This window comes from Ranitomeya imitator, chromosome 4 (genome assembly GCF_032444005.1).
Source record: "Ranitomeya imitator isolate aRanImi1 chromosome 4, aRanImi1.pri, whole genome shotgun sequence".
NCBI lineage: Eukaryota > Metazoa > Chordata > Amphibia > Anura > Dendrobatidae > Ranitomeya > Ranitomeya imitator.
This window is the reverse complement of record NC_091285.1, coordinates 363,981,090-363,996,887: the sequence shown is the minus strand read 5'-3', so window position 1 is coordinate 363,996,887 and position 15,798 is coordinate 363,981,090. Positions and strand designations below refer to the sequence as shown.

The window sequence follows — 15,798 nt, the reverse complement described above, 5'->3', positions numbered from 1 at the left end:
AAAGGTTAACAGGAAAGGTGGATCTATGGAGAGTGCTTGGATGTCACTGATTCTCCTGGCTGAAGTCAGTGCTACCAAGAGGGCCGTTTTTAGTGATAGGATCTTGATTGGTATTGAATCTATTGGTTCAAATGGAGAGTCTGTTAGGGCTTGTAAAACTAAGTTTAGATCCCAGGGAGGAACTCTAGGTATATTAACTGGATTTATACGTTCACAGGCTGTAATAAATCGGGATACCGATCTATTCCCCGCAATGTTATGGCCATAGAGAGCTCCTAGTGCTGAAATACGAACTTTTAAGGTGTTTGCAGTTAAACCTAGTTCTTTCCCTTTTTGAAGGAATTCAAGGATAGACTGTATCGGAATTTCTGACGTGTTTGAAGATGTATGGAATTGTAGGAATTTCTTCCATATTTTTGTGTAATTTTTTGGAGTGGAAGGTTTTCTACTCTGGAGGAGCGTGTTTATCAATCCCTCCTAGAACCCCCTTGATTTTAGCATCTGCCTCTCAAATTCCAGGCCGTGAGATGTAGACTGTCCACTTGAGGGTGGAAAAACGGACCTTGGAAGAGAAGATTGGGTTTTGAGGGGAGGACCCAAGGATCTGAGACCGACATGGTTTGCAGCCACGAGAACCATGGTCTCTTGGGCCAGAATGGAGCTATTAGTATCACCCTCGCTCCTTCGGTTCTGATTTTGCAAATGACTTGGGGCAGCAGTATGATCGGCGGAAAAGCATATGCTAGACTGAACTGCCAAGGGGCTTGGAGAGCGTCTAGAATGTCCGGATGATCCGCTAGATAGGGAGGCAAATTTCCGGACTTTTTTGTTTCTCCTGGTGGCGAAGAGATCTACTTGAGGTTGACCCCATAGGGATACTATATCTCAAAAAATCTGCTGGTTTAGGCACCACTCTCCTTGTTTCAAGGTGTGTCGACTTAAGAAGTCTGCCTGCTGGTTGTTTTCCCCTCTTATGTGCAGTGCAGTAAGGGATGTTAGGTGACTTTCTGCTAGATTCAGGATTTCTGTAGCAGAAGACATCAGAGTCTCTGATCGCGTTCCTCCTTGCCTGTTTAGATACGCCACTGTGGTGGTGTTGTCGGAAAGGATTCTGACGTCTTTCCCTCGTAGCTGTGGGAGAAAATGGCATAAGGCGTACTTTACTGCATTTAATTCTTTAACATTAGAGGAATAGCAGCTTTCCTCCATGTTCCAAAGCCCTTGGCAAAAATCATTCCCCATATGAGCGCCCCATCCATGAGGACTGGCGTCCGTGGTTATAGTATGAGATGGCGTTATTATCCATGGAACACCACTCATTAAATGGTCTGAATTCAGCCACCACGTTAAGGAAGTTAAAACTTCCTGAGATAAGGTTATTTTCACATTTAGGTGACCAGATAACAGTCTATCTTCTTGTAAAATCTGGTGTTGCAGTGTACGGGTATGATGTTGAGCCCATTTTACCGCAGGTATACAAGAGATAAGAGATCCTAGTAAGGACATAGCTTGTCTTAGGGATATACGTGGATTGTTTATCGCCGCTAGGACCTTGTGTTTGATCAGTAGTATTTTTACCTGAGGCAGGAGACACTTTTGAGATACGGAGACTAGATGGAACCCCAAGAACGCCTGGCAGGATAGCGGAGCGAGTCTGGATTTGTCGGTATTGATTATCCAGCCTAAATCCTGTAGAGAGGAAATTGCATGAGCCAAACGATCAGCACATTGAGTAACTGAATTTCCAATGACCAAAAAGTCATCCAGATAGGGAACAATTAAGGTTTCTTTTTGGCGAAGGTAGGCCATCACCTCTAGCATTATCTTGGTAAAGATCCTCGGTGCTGTTGAAAGGCCGAAGGGCATGGCTGTATATTGGAAATGATGAATCTCGCCGTTGATTGTCACTGCTACTCTGAGGTACTTTTGGTATCTGTCATGGATAGGGAGATGATAATAAGCATCTTTCAAATCAATGCCCCCCATCATACAGTTTGGAAAGAGGAGTTTTATAGTGGATCTAATGGATTCCATCTTAAATGTATGGTTTTTGACAAATGAATTGAGCTTTTTAAGGTTTATGATGGTCCTGAAAGAACCGCCGTGTTTAGAAATTAGGAATAAGGGAGAGTAGAATCCTCTGCCTTCCTGTCCCTCGGGGACTTGGACTAAAACCCGCTTTGATAATAGGGTTTGAATTTCCAGCTCTAGAGCCTGCTGTTGTGCGGGCGAGCTGAGGGATGTTATAATATATGACTCGTGGGGAACACGAGAGAATTGTAGTTTAATTCCATCTCGGATGATGTTTAAAACCCACGAGCTAGATGTTACTTTTTCCCATTGGGTGGCGAAAAATTTCAGTCTGCCCCCTACTGGTATATCCTCAGAATTTATTGTCTTTTGGGGGGTTGGGTCTTCTAAACATGGTACCTCTTTGCCTGTCCTCTTTAGCAGTCCATGTTGTAGACCTATCCGTTGCCTCCTTTTACCAAACGGTCTCCTCTTAAAGGCTCTCCTGTAAAAGGGAATGGAGGAATCAGGGAAAGCTTTCTTCCTGTCCTTTGCCTTTTTGAGTATATCATCTAAGGTCTTGCCAAAGATGTACTCACCCTCGCATGGGATTGCGCATATTTTGGATTTAGACTGCGCGTCCCCTTTCCAGCTTTTCATCCAAAGTGCGCGTCTTGCATTATTCACAAGACCTGCGGATCTCGCTGCTAATCGAAGAGAGTCGGCAGATGCGTCCGCCATAAAAGCTGCTGCTCCACGTATTAAGGGGATGGCCGCTCGAAGTTTCTCTCTCGAAACTTTATTTTCGATCTGCTGGTCCAACTGATCAATCCAAATGATCATTGACCGGGCAGCGCAGGTGCTGGCTACTGCAGGTTTAAAAATTCCAGTAGCCGCCTCCCAAGATCGCTTAAGGGATGATTCAGCTTTGCGATCTAATGGATCGACCAGAAGTCCCGCATCCTCCACAGGCAGAGTGGATTGCTTGGAGGTAGAAGCTACGGCTGCATCGACCTTAGGCACTTTGGTCCATGTAAGGAGCTCCTCATCACTAAACGGATATTTACGTTTAGACGCGGAGGGCAAAAAGCTTCTTTGATCCTGCTTCTCCCACTCTCTTTTAATTAATGCTTTCACCGCTGGTATAACCGGAAAACATCTCCTCTTTCTCTCTGCCAAACCCGCAAACATAATTTCCTGCGTGGTTTGCGCACCCTTTACCTCCTCACACCCCATGGTATTGCGGATTGATTTTACCAAGTTGTCCACACTGTCTAAGGGGAAACATGAACACCCCTCGATTTCTGAGGAAGATGATGATGATGATGATGATAGGGAGGCTTCTGACAGTACCGTATGGTCACTTTCGGAGTCTGACATAAGTGTTGGTGTTTTTGACTTAGCTTTACGCGGTTTTTCCTGGGTCATATTTTTAAGCTCCTCTCTAATAATGGCCCGTAAGTCCGTAACGGACACTGTCGCTCCCTGACTTGTTTCCTTAAAACAGTCTTTGCACAGTTTTTTGGGGTATGAGTCCGGAAGGGGCTGGCTACACAAGGCACATTCCTTATGCTTGGACTTTTGTCGTTTTTTTGACTGGGCGTAAAAAGTAGCGAGAGAGAGAGAAAAGAGAGAGAAATAGGGAGACAGCGTCAGCTTAATAGGCAGAGTTTAAACACTCACCCAGTGAAGCGAATAGTACCGGATCAGAAGGCCGAGATCCTGTTCTGGAACCGTCACTCTTACGAGCGGACTCAGAGGATCCTTTGGTGTGATCTTTGGTGGGGGGCACTGGATCTCCAGCTGTGGGGTCCATGGCACCTGGGGATGACATCTCTGCATCGTCGCATTATTGTTTCTGGGCGTTTTTAAATAGTGTGCCCATTTCCTCTTTTTTTTTTTTTTTCTCTCCCCGCTGCGCAATGCGCATGCGCGGGTTGCCGCTGGCTCCCCCGCCCCAGATCCGGCCTAGGCGCCCCGGAAGTGACTCCTTCAGTTCCGGGGTAGCCAGTATTGCGGCGGTCGGCGCATGCGCGGTCCGGGATTCAGCGCCGGACCGCAATGGAGGTTGTCTTACCCGGCTCCTTGCCGCACCGCACGCCGGAGAAGACGCCGGGCGGCCCTCCCCGGACCCGGCCGTCTGCTCCATCCACCAGCTGAGGAGGGAGCCGTCTAACGGAACTCCCCCGACGCTGCTTCTGAGCTGCAGCCCCTGCCGTTCTCACGGACACCGCACAGGCGGCATGCTAGCCCAGGTATGTTGAAGTCGTCCTGTCGTTCCTGGATTGTTCCCGCAGGAACAGGAAACCTAAACTGAGGAGGAGAGGCGGACCGCCCCCTTTTATTTCTCGGTAGGTTTCCTGTTCCTGCGGGGCGGATCCCTCTCTCCAGTGGGGTGCTGTCGTGGCGAAAGGGAAAATAGATCACTCTGTTTCTAAAGATTCTATATAATACTAGATGGTGGCCCGATTCGAACGCATCGGGTATTCTAGAATATGCATGTCCACGTAGTATATTGCCCAGCCCACGTAGTATATTGCCCAGCGATGTAGTATAATGCACAGAGCCACGTAGTATATTGCCCAGTCACGTAGTATAAAGCACAGCCACGTAGTATAATGCACAGCCACGTAGTATAATGCACAGCCACGTAGTATAATGCACAGAGCCACGTAGTATACAGCACAGAGCCACGTAGTATACAGCACAGAGCCACGTAGTATATTGCCCAGCCACGTATGTAACAGGTTAAAAAAGACTTAAAATAAAAAATAAACATATACTCACCCTCCGAAGGCCCCTTGTAGTCCTGACGCCTGTGTGCGGTGCACACGGCAGCTTCCGGTCCCAGGGTTGGTATGAGCGCAGGACCTGTGATGACGTTGCGGTCACAGGACCGTGATGTCATGGAAGGTCCTTCTCGCATAGCATCCTTGGCACTGGAACCTGCCGCTCGCACTGCCGAGGACAACGCGACGTTAGAGGGTGAGAATAACCTTTTTTTTTATTATTATTATTATTATTATTATTTGTAACATTAGATTTTTTTAATAGTAAAAAGTTGGTCACACAGGGTTAATAGCTGCGTTAATGGAGTGCGTTACACCGCGGCATAACGCGGTCCATTAACCCTGTGTGAGGGCTGACTGGAGGGGAGTATGGAGTGGGCACTGACTGCGGGGAGGAAGGAGCGGCCATATTGCCGCCGGACTGTGCCCGTTGCTGATTGGTCGTGGCAATGGTCGTGGGCATTTTGCCACGACCAATCAGCGACTTGGATTTCCATGACAGACGGAGGCCGCGACCAATGAATATCCGTGACAGACAGACAGAAAGACAGACGGAAGTGACCCTTAGACAATTATATAGTAGATATGAGGTTCACTTTTTGTATCGAAGAACTGAAATAAATTAACTTTGATGATATTCTAATTATGTGAGAAGCTACTGTACACACCTTCTCTGAAAGGCCACAGAGGCTGGAACAACATTAAGCAAATGGCACCACTAACCAAATAACACCATGAAGACCTTCAAACAAGTCAAGGACAAAGTTGTTGAGAAGCTTCAGTCGGCTTCCCCAGAGCCCTCCCCACAGACCACCGGCTTCCCTGCTGCCCCAGAGCGCTCCCCACAGACTGCCTCATTCCCTGCTGCCCCGGAGCCCTCCCCACAGTCTGTCGTCTTCGCTGCTGTCCCGGAGCCCTCCCCACAGTCTGCCGGCTCCCCTGCTGCCCCATTGACTTCCCCACAGTCTGCCGGCTCCTCTGCTGCCCCGCAGCCCTCCCTACAGTCTGCCGGCTTCCCTGCCGCCCGCAGCCCTCCCCACAGTCTGCCGGCTTCCCTGCCGCCCGCAGCCCTCCCCACAGACTGCCGGCATCCCTGCTGCCCCAGAACCCTCCCAACAGTCTGTTATCTTCCCTGCTGCCCCGGAGCCCTCCCCACAGTCTGCCGGCTCCCCTGCTGCCCCCCAACCCCACCAGACTGCCGGCTCCCCTGCTGCCCCCCCCCCCCCCCACAGGCTACCGGCTTCCCTGCTGCCCCGGAGCCCTCTCCACAGACTGCCGGCTTCCCTGCTGCCCCGGAGCCCTCCCCACAGTCTGCCGGCTTCCCTGCTGCCCTCCCCACAGTCTGCCGGCTCCCCTGCTGCCCTCCCCACAGTCTGCCGGCTCCCCTGCTGCCCTCCCCACAGTCTGCCGGCTCCCCTGCTGCCCTCCCCACAGTCTGCCGGCTCCCCTGGTGCCCTCCCCACAGTCTGCCGGCTCCCCTGGTGCCCTCCCCACAGTCTGCCGGCTCCCCTGCTGCCCTCCCCACAGTCTGCCGGCTCCCCTGCTGCCCTCCCCACAGTCTGCCGGCTCCCCTGCTGCCCTCCCCACAGTCTGCCGGCTCCCCTGCTGCCCTCCCCACAGTCTGCCGGCTCCCCTGGTGCCCTCCCCACAGTCTGCCGGCTCCCCTGGTGCCCTCCCCACAGTCTGCCGGCTCCCCTGCTGCCCTCCCCACAGTCTGCCGGCTCCCCTGCTGCCCTCCCCACAGTCTGCCGGCTCCCCTGCTGCCCTCCCCACAGTCTGCCGGCTCCCCTGCTGCCCTCCCCACAGTCTGCCGGCTCCCCTGCTGCCCTCCCCACAGTCTGCCGGCTCCCCTGCTGCCCTCCCCACAGTCTGCCGGCTCCCCTGGTGCCCTCCCCACAGTCTGCCGGCTCCCCTGGTGCCCTCCCCACAGTCTGCCGGCTCCCCTGGTGCCCTCCCCACAGTCTGCCGGCTCCCCTGCTGCCCTCCCCACAGTCTGCCGGCTCCCCTGGTGCCCTCCCCACAGTCTGCCGGCTCCCCTGGTGCCCTCCCCACAGTCTGCCGGCTCCCCTGCTGCCCTCCCCACAGTCTGCCGGCTCCCCTGGTGCCCTCCCCACAGTCTGCCGGCTCCCCTGCTGCCCTCCCCACAGTCTGCCGGCTCCCCTGCTGCCCTCCCCACAGTCTGCCGGCTCCCCTGCTGCCCTCCCCACAGTCTGCCGGCTCCCCTGCTGCCCTCCCCACAGTCTGCCGGCTCCCCTGCTGCCCTCCCCACAGTCTGCCGGCTCCCCTGCTGCCCTCCCCACAGTCTGCCGGCTCCCCTGCTGCCCTCCCCACAGTCTGCCGGCTCCCCTGCTGCCCTCCCCACAGTCTGCCGGCTCCCCTGCTGCCCTCCCCACAGTCTGCCGGCTCCCCTGCTGCCCTCCCCACAGTCTGCCGGCTTACCTGCTGCCCTGGAGCCGCCTCCTCCTCCTCCCGCCGCCAAGCTCTTTGAATGTGCTCGGACCATGAGCTCGGGGATCTGCGCGCTCGCTGGTACCCGGGGCACGAGCCAGGCCAGCAGAGCTACAGGCACCGTCCTGGCCGCCCGTGGCAACGAGCAGAGCGACACGGATCATTGTCCAATAAGAGCGCTTGCAGGTCACATGACGCCGCCTGGGCGACCGCAGTGGCTCGTAGGACCATTATTGGTGACAAATATGGCGACGCCTAAAAATCCCATTCAGGCAGTGTGTCATCTTTCATTTTAGCTAAGGGCACGGCAGAAGCTCGTAAAGAAGGAGGATGGGATTTACATGATGGCGCCGCCGGCGGAGCTTCTAGGTCATTACGGAAAGCCGGCATCTACCGTCCTTAGTGAGATCCACGACTCGTAGTAAGTAACGCAGGACGTTGCCCTGACTAAACATGTCCGCTACCAGCGCAGTGACGTAAGCAACTGAACTAAGCATGCTGATTGGATGAGAGCTGTCAGATGACAGCCAATGGGCGACAACAGGAAGCATTTCTGCTGCTGAGACCGCAGGGAGCCTGGCGCGGGGCTGTGCTGGCTATGAGCGGCGGCCGCTGCTCCCCGGTGAGGCCGGTCGGTGTGTGCTGAGGGCTGTGCTACAGTCTGGGCCCCGCTCATGAGGGCCTCCACCAGATACACTACCCGCCAGGGGCAGGCGGCCATCTTTAGAGAAAACCACCAGTTTATTGGGGGAATGATGAGTTTGCCGGGTCGGCTTAGTGATGCCACAGCTCCACCTATGTGGTCGGGCTGAGACAATAGCTCCCTGATTAATGGTGACTATAGGGCAAGTGCTGGCGGACGGGGCCCCTCTGTCACTGGGGGCCCTAATGGCAGCCTGGGCGTATATGGTCGCGGACAGACGTTTCCAGAAGGCTTGCTGCGTCACTGTACTGAGACCTTTTGGTCGTGTTTCTATGGTTACTGAAGTACAACTGTAAACATTCCATAAGGGTCTGTGCACACGTTGCGGATCTGCAGCAGTTTTCCATGCGGTGTACAGTACCATGTAAACTATGGAAAACAAGATCCGCTGTGCCCATGCGGCAGGGAATTCCGTGGTTTATTTTCCGCAGCATGTCAATTCTTTGTGCAGATTCCGCAGCGTTTTCCACCTATTCCTTTATAGGAATCCGCAGGCGAAATCCGCACAAAACCCGCAGGTAAAGCACCCTGCAGAATCCGCAACGTGTGCACATAGCCTTAGGGTACCTTCACACAGTGGCACTTTGGTCGCTAGGACGGCACGATCCGTGACGTTCCAGCGATATCCTTACGATCCCTCTGTGTCTGACACGCTACTGCGATCAGGGACCCCGCTGAGAATCGTACGTCGTAGCAGATCGTTTGAAACTTTATTTCGTCGCTGGATCTCCCGCTGACATCACTGAATCGGCGTGTGTGACGCCGATTCAGCGATGTCTTCACTGGTAACCAGGGTAAACATCGGGTTACTAAGCGCAGGGCCGTGCTTAGTAACCCGATATTTACCCTGGTTACCAGTGTAAATGTAAAAAAAAAAAAAAAAACACTACATACTTACATTCCCGGTGTCTGGTCATGTCCCTCGCCTTCAGCTTCCCGCACTGACTGGTGAGCGCCGGCCAGCCGTAAAGTACAGCGGTGACGTCACCGCTCTGCTTTCCGGCTGTCCGGCGCTCACTGTCAGCGCAGAGAAGCACAGCACCGAGGGACGCGACAGGAATGTAAGTATGTAGTGTTTGGTTTTTTTTTTTACGCTGGTAACCAGGGTAAACATCGGGTTACTAAGCGCGGCCCTGCGCTTAGGCTAGGGTCACATTGCGTTAGTGCAATCCGTTTAGCGCTAGCGGATTGCGCTAACGCAATGTTTTCTATGGGGCTGCGGTCGGGGTCGCGGTAACGTCCCCGCTCTCGCAGATCCCCGATCTGCGAGAGCGGGGAACGGACCGCGGGCACGCCTCGGACGCTGCAAGCAGCGTCCGCGGCGCGCCAGGAATCACCGGCGCGTCGCTAGCGCGTGCCGAACATGGCACGCGCTAGTGAAGCGCGTTCCCATTAGTGTGAATGGGCGCGTTAACGGCCGCGTTGCACGGCGTGAATTTCGCCGTGCAACGCTGTCCGTTTAACGTGGTCCCATAACGCAATGGGAACCCAGCCTTAGTAACCCGATGTCTACCCTGGTTACCCGGGGACTTCGGGATCGTTGGTCGCTGGAGAGCTGTCTGTGTGACAGCTCTCCAGCGACGCTGCAGCGATCGACATCGTTGTCGTATCGCTGCAGCGTCGTTTTAGTGTGACGGTACCCTTAGGGTTTATCCTTTTCTTCACAAATTCATCAAGTTCATGGAAAGACTCAATATTTACCTTTTTGTCCTTATCTTTCCAAGATTTCTACAATTTGCCTTGGCAGCTGGATATCCGCTTCTGGGCCACATCCTGGCTGAGGACAACACATTCTTCCTAATCTCTGCTTGGAGTTTATCACAATTTCCGTCTCTTCCTTTGTCCACTCACATTTTGAAAATTGACCACAGGTCCTCAATAGGATTGAGATCTGGGGAGTTTCCTGACCTTGGACTCACAATTTCAATGTTTTGTTCAGAGCCACTTCATTATCCTGTTTGCTTTGTGGCATGGTCTCCATCATGGTGGACATAGTCCTGTTCATCACCAAATTGCTCCTGGATGGTTGGGAGAATTTACTCTTTGGAGGAGTTTAGATCCCATTCTTTATTCATGTCGGTGTTCTTAGGCAAAATTGTGAGCGTGCCCACTCCATGGATGAAAAGCAACCCCACACATGAATGGTCTCAGGATGCTTTACTGTTGGCATCACACATTGTAACACTCACCTTCTGTTCTGGTCAATCATTCTTCCAGATCACTGGAATTCCATCACTTTATCCCAGTCCTCTGCAATTCAATCACTGCTTCCTGCAAATCTGTTTCAGCTGATTAAACCTCTTCAGACTGGAACACCAGGAAGAATGATTGTCCACTGACGAAAACGTGAGCGCTGCCATGAGCTTTGTCAGCAGTAAAGCATCTTGAGACCACTTGTGTGTGGGGTTGCTTTAATTCCATGGAGTGGGCACACTCAGGTTTGCCTAAGAACACTGCAATTAATAAAGAATGGGATCTACACGTCATCCAAGAACAACTTTTCTCAACAATCCAGAAGCAATTTGGTGATGAACAATGCCTCTTCCAGCATGGAGCACCATGTCCATAGTTGCTAATGGTCTGTAAAAACCTGGTGCTTTTCTCTACCGTCTATAGTGTCCGGCAGAAAAATGTATCATACTTGAATTTTCTCCCCAGCCCCTAAGTTTGTGCTGTGCATGCGCTAAAAAGGTGGCCGTGCACAGTACAAACAGGACAGGACCCACCCACCACTCACTAACCCTGGCTGGTGGCACAGCAAGGTGCATAGACACCAGTGACCGGAGAGTAAGCCTGGAAATCCTGAGTGATGGTGGAGCTGAATGACCTGACATCGTGGCCATGTGACCAGAGGCAGGTGGGGGGAACTACAGGGTGCAGGAAACTTTGGTGGTGTCCCTGGGAGAAGAGTGCTGCACTGGTGATAAGTGGCTACAGAGGTGAGGGAGCGGGTGTGATATATCTCCTATTTTTATTATTTTGGGGTGTGGTTTTTAGGGGGCATGTCAAATGTCCGTAAAAGTGTTGGGCCGTCATGAATTTTGGTCCAGTTGTCCAGAATTTTTTATTTTTTTGGAGGCTCACTGGGTCCGGGGGCAGAAAACTTCAGATCTCAATCCCAGACTTAACCTGTAGTGAGTCCGCAAAAAGTGGGTGGACAAAGACCCAGATATTGTGAAAAACTCAAAGCAATGATTCAGTAAGAATGGATTGTCATCAGCCAGGATTTAGCCCAGAAATTAATATCCAGGAAGCCACATCAAAGGAAATTGAAAAATCAAGGGCAACAATGTAAGTATTGAGTCTTACTATAAATGTTACAAACTTGCATGAAATTATTTTAATCGTACCTTATTAACCTCTGACTAATACATTAAAAAACACTGAAACAGTCTCCGCCCTTTTGGCCATGACTGTACACAACAGTTTGGACAGTCCGAGCTGTATTAGCATCAGATCAGTCTGGTGGAAGATTTTGGGCAAATTTACAAGTCCTTTCCATCGTCCTTTTTTCTCCCAAGCATTACTTACCTTTGTAACTACTGCTGCTCCAGCACCACCTTTCCACTGCCCCAGGGTTTGGCTGTAAGGCTGTGGGATGATGCCCCGTCTATATCATGTGATCACTGCAGCCAATCATTGGCCACATCAGCAGTGTGTCACTATCTCAGCATCACCACCAAGGTCAGCGATTGGCTTCAGCAGTCACATGTTATAAATGGAATACACACAATATACTCAGGACCCTGTGGATGTGGAGAAGCAGACTGAAACACCGGAGGCTTCAGCAGACTAACTTTTTTAATTATTACCGTATTTAAATTAGCATTACATAGCCATTCCTTTTGGTTTATGGACTCCGCGTTCCCCCACATTCTGGTGTAGAAGCAATGCTCCTTGGGGATGATAAAGCTGTAATTTTACATGTGATTGAGCACGGTTCATACAGAATCTGGGAATAAGGACTCTGCAGAATCAGGCATCGTGGGCAGGGTCCTCTCTCCTCCTGTACCAGTTGTGACTTGTATTGTTTAAGATTATTGTACTTGTTTTTACTATGTATACCCCTCCTCACATGTAAAGCGCGATGGAATAAATGGCGCTATAATAATAAATTAGCTGTATTGGCACAGTGCCAGGTCTGGCATAGAAGCCATAACACAGGCCTTGCTACCTATGAGAATACCTTAGAGTATATATGCTGAGTCTGTCCTCGCTCTTTCTTGCAGGAATACATCTCTTCATCTTGGCTAAGAACCCCCTAAAGTCAGTTTAAATGAGAATGTCCCTGGCGCAGAGGGTGCTGCTGACATGGCTCTTCAGTTTACTTTTCTTGATCATGCTGGTGCTGAAGCTGGATGAGAAAGCCCCATGGAACTGGTTCATTATCTTCATCCCCATCTGGATCTTCGACACCATTTTAATTGTCATGTTAATTGTAAAAATGGCAGGACGGTGTAAATCTGGCTATGACCCCAGGAATGGAGCTCAGAATATGAAGAAAAAATCCTGGTATCTGACTGCCATGCTCCTGAAATTGGCATTTTGCCTTGTGCTGTGTGCCGTGCTGGAACAGTTCACCACTATGTTGTTAAGTCTGGTGTTTATACCATTGTGGATCTTGCTCATTGGAGGACTGATTGAACTGGGGTACAACGTGTTTTATGTGAGACGTGACTAGCAAGTGAACAGGCTATCCAAATGTGTTTCCGCCAGGTCAATATCTCTCCTGACTTATCCAGCTAATATTCCCATACAAGCGCATGGTTATAAAGTGTCCAACAGCTATCTTCAACTGTAAAATATGTAAATAAAGTATACATAATATTATGCTAAACTTTTAATTAATAGATCATAATTTATTTTGTGTCGACGATGTATTTTGCCCTAAACAAAGTACAACTTATTATTAATTTATATAGCACCATTAACCCCTTCATGACCGGGGGATTTTTCGTTTTTCCGTGTTCGTTTTTCGCTCCCCTCCTTCCCAGAGCCATAACTTTTTTATTTTTCCGTCAATTTGGCCATGTGAGGGCTTATTTTTTGCGGGACGAGTTGTACTTTTGAACGACATCATTGGTTTTAGCATGTCGTGTACTAGAAAACGGGAAAAAAATTCCAAGTGCGGTGAAATTGCAAAAAAAGTGCAATCCCACATTGGTTTTTTGTTTGGCTTTTTTGCTAGGTTCACTAAATGCTAAAAATGACCTGCCATTATGATTCTCCAGGTCATTACGAGTTCATAGACACCAAACATGACTAGGTTATTTTTTATCTAAGTGGTGAAAAAAAATTCCAAACTTTGCTAAAAAAAAAAAATGCGCCATTTTCCGATACTCGTAGCGTCTCCATTTTTCATCATCTGGGGTCGGTTGAGGGCTTATTTTTGCGTGCCGAGATGACGTTTTTAATGATAGCATTTCGGTGCAGATACGTTCTTTTGATCGCCCGTTATTGCATTTTAATGCAATGTCGCGGCGACCAAAAAAACGTAATTCTGGCGTTTCGAATTTTTTTCCCGCTACGCTGTTTAGCGATCAGGTTAATACTATTTTTTAATTGATAGATCGGGCGATTCTGAGCGTGGCAATACCAAATATGCGTAGATTTGATATTTTTTTTATTGATTTATTTTGATTGGGGCGAAAGGGGGGTGATTTAAACTTTTATGTTTTTTTTATTTTTTTCACATTTTTTTTAACTTTTTTTTTTTTAACTTTTGCCATGCTTCAATAGCCTCCATGGGAGGCTAGAAGCAGGCACAGCACGATCGCCTCTGCTACATAGCAGCGATCTGCTGATCGCTGCTATGTAGCAGAATTGCACGTGTGCTGTGAGCGCCGACCACAGGGTGGCGCTCACAGCGACGGGCAATCAGTAACCATAGAGGTCTCAAGGACCTCTATGGTTACCATTCACAAGCATCGCCGACCCCCGATCATGTGACGGGGGTCGGCGATGACGTCATTTCCGGCCGCCCGGCCGGAAGCGGTAGTTAAATGCCGCTGTCTGCGTTTGACAGCGGCATTTAACTAGTTAATAGGTGCGGGCAGATCGCGATTCTGCCCGCGCCTATTACGGGCACATGTCAGCTGTTCAAAACAGCTGACATGTCCCGGCTTTGGTGCGGGCTCACCGCGGAGCCCTGCATCAAAGCAGGGGAGCCGGCATCGGACGGTATAGTACGTCCGATGCCGGTAAGGGGTTAATTCCATGGTGCTGTATATGAGAAAGGGGTTACATACAGGGTTATAGAACTGTCAACTTGTCCATTATGGTCAGCAGCAGTACCATAGACATGAATGGAGCAACAGAACACATGAGCAACCTACCGCGCCATTAACCCCTTTACCCCCAAGGGTGGTTTGCACGTTAATGACTGGGCCAATTTTTACAATTCTGACCACTGTCCCGTTGTGAGGTTATAACTCTGGAACACTTCAACGGATCCCAGTGATTCTGACATTGTTTTCTCGTGACATATTGTACTTCATGACAATGGTAAAAATTCTTTGATAGTACCTGCGTTTATTTGTGAAAAAAACGGAAATTTGGCGAAAATTATGAAAATTTCGCAATTTTCCAACTTTGAATTTTTATGCAATTAAATCACAGAGATATGTCACACAATATACTTAATGAGTAACATTTCCCACATGTCTACTTTACATCAGCACAATTTAGGAACCCACATTTTTTTTTGTTAGGGAGTTATAAGGGTTAAAAGTTGACCAGCAAATTCTCATTTCTACAACACCATTTTTTTTTAGGGACCACATCTCATTTGAAGTCATTTTGAGGGGTCTATATGACAGAAAATACCCAAGTGTGACACCATTCTAAAAACTACACCCCTCAAGGTGCTCAAAACCATATTCAAGAAGTTTATTAACCCTTCTGGTGCTTCACAGGAATTTTTTGAATGTTTAAATAAAAATGAACATTTAACTTTTTTTTCACAAAAAATTTAATTCAGCTCCAATTTGTTTAATTTTACCAAGGGTAACAGGAGAAAATAGACCCCAAACATTGTTGTACAATTTGTCCTGAGTACGACAATACCCCACATGTGGGGGTAAACCACTGTTTGGGCGCATGGCAGAGCTCGGAAGCGAAGGAGCGCCATTTGACTTTTCAATGCAAAATTGACTGGAATTGAGATGGGACGCCATGTTTCGTTTGGAGAGCCCCTGATGTGCCTAAACATTGAAACCCCCCACAAGTGACACCATTTTGGAAAGTAGACCCCCTAAGGAACTTATCTAGAGGTGTGGTGAGCACTTTGACCCACCAAGTGCTTCACAGAAGTTTATAATGTAGAACCGTAAAAATAAAAAATCATATTTTTTCACAAAAATTAACTTTCCGCCCCCAATTTTTTATTTTCCGAAGGGTAAGAGAAGAAATTGGACCCCAAAAGTTGTTGTACAATTTGTCCTGAGTACGCTGATACCCCATATGTGGGGGTAAACAACTGTTTGGGCGGATGGGAGAGCTCGGAAGGGAAGGAGCGCCGTTTGACTTTTCAATGCAAAATTGACTGGAATTGAGATGGGACGCCATGTTTCGTTTGGAGAGCCCCTGATGTGCCTAAACATTGAAACCCCCCACAAGTGACACCATTTTGGAAAGTAGACCCCGTAAGGAACTTATCTAGAGGTGTGGTGAGCACTTTGACCCACCAAGTGCTTCACAGAAGTTTATAATGCAGAGCCGTAAAAATAAAACAAAAAATTTTTCCCACAAAAATTATTTTTTTAGCCCCCAGTTTTGTATTTTCCCGAGGGTAACAGGAGAAAGTGGACCCCAAAATTTGTTGCCCAATTTGTCCTGAGTACGCTGATA

General features: G+C 49.5%; 2 protein-coding genes across 6 annotated transcripts in view; one reads left to right on the top strand and one right to left on the bottom strand.

Moving 5' to 3' along the window:
• The window catches only part of PHTF2 (putative homeodomain transcription factor 2), a 184,113-nt gene extending 176,709 nt beyond the window's left edge, over positions 1-7,404 (bottom strand). For both annotated transcript variants that reach the window (XM_069765133.1, XM_069765135.1), the window contains exon 1: positions 7,239-7,404. The gene's annotated coding sequence lies outside the window, so the exon portion shown is untranslated. The remainder of the gene's footprint in view (positions 1-7,238) is intronic.
• A 164-nt stretch (positions 7,405-7,568) lies between these two features.
• TMEM60 (transmembrane protein 60) lies at positions 7,569-12,780 on the top strand. 4 transcript variants are annotated; one of them, XM_069765139.1, is made up of 2 exons: positions 7,569-7,668; positions 12,180-12,780. In XM_069765139.1, the coding sequence occupies exon 2, from the start codon at positions 12,227-12,229 to the stop codon at positions 12,629-12,631; it is 405 nt and encodes a 134-aa protein (XP_069621240.1). In that variant the 5' UTR covers positions 7,569-7,668; positions 12,180-12,226; the 3' UTR covers positions 12,632-12,780. The 4 variants fall into 4 exon arrangements, with proteins under 4 accessions (XP_069621240.1, XP_069621238.1, XP_069621237.1 ...); XM_069765137.1 differs by lacking the exon at positions 7,569-7,668 and adding an exon at positions 7,766-7,882; XM_069765136.1 differs by lacking the exon at positions 7,569-7,668 and adding an exon at positions 7,770-7,869.
• Positions 12,781-15,798: the final 3,018 nt, after the last annotated feature.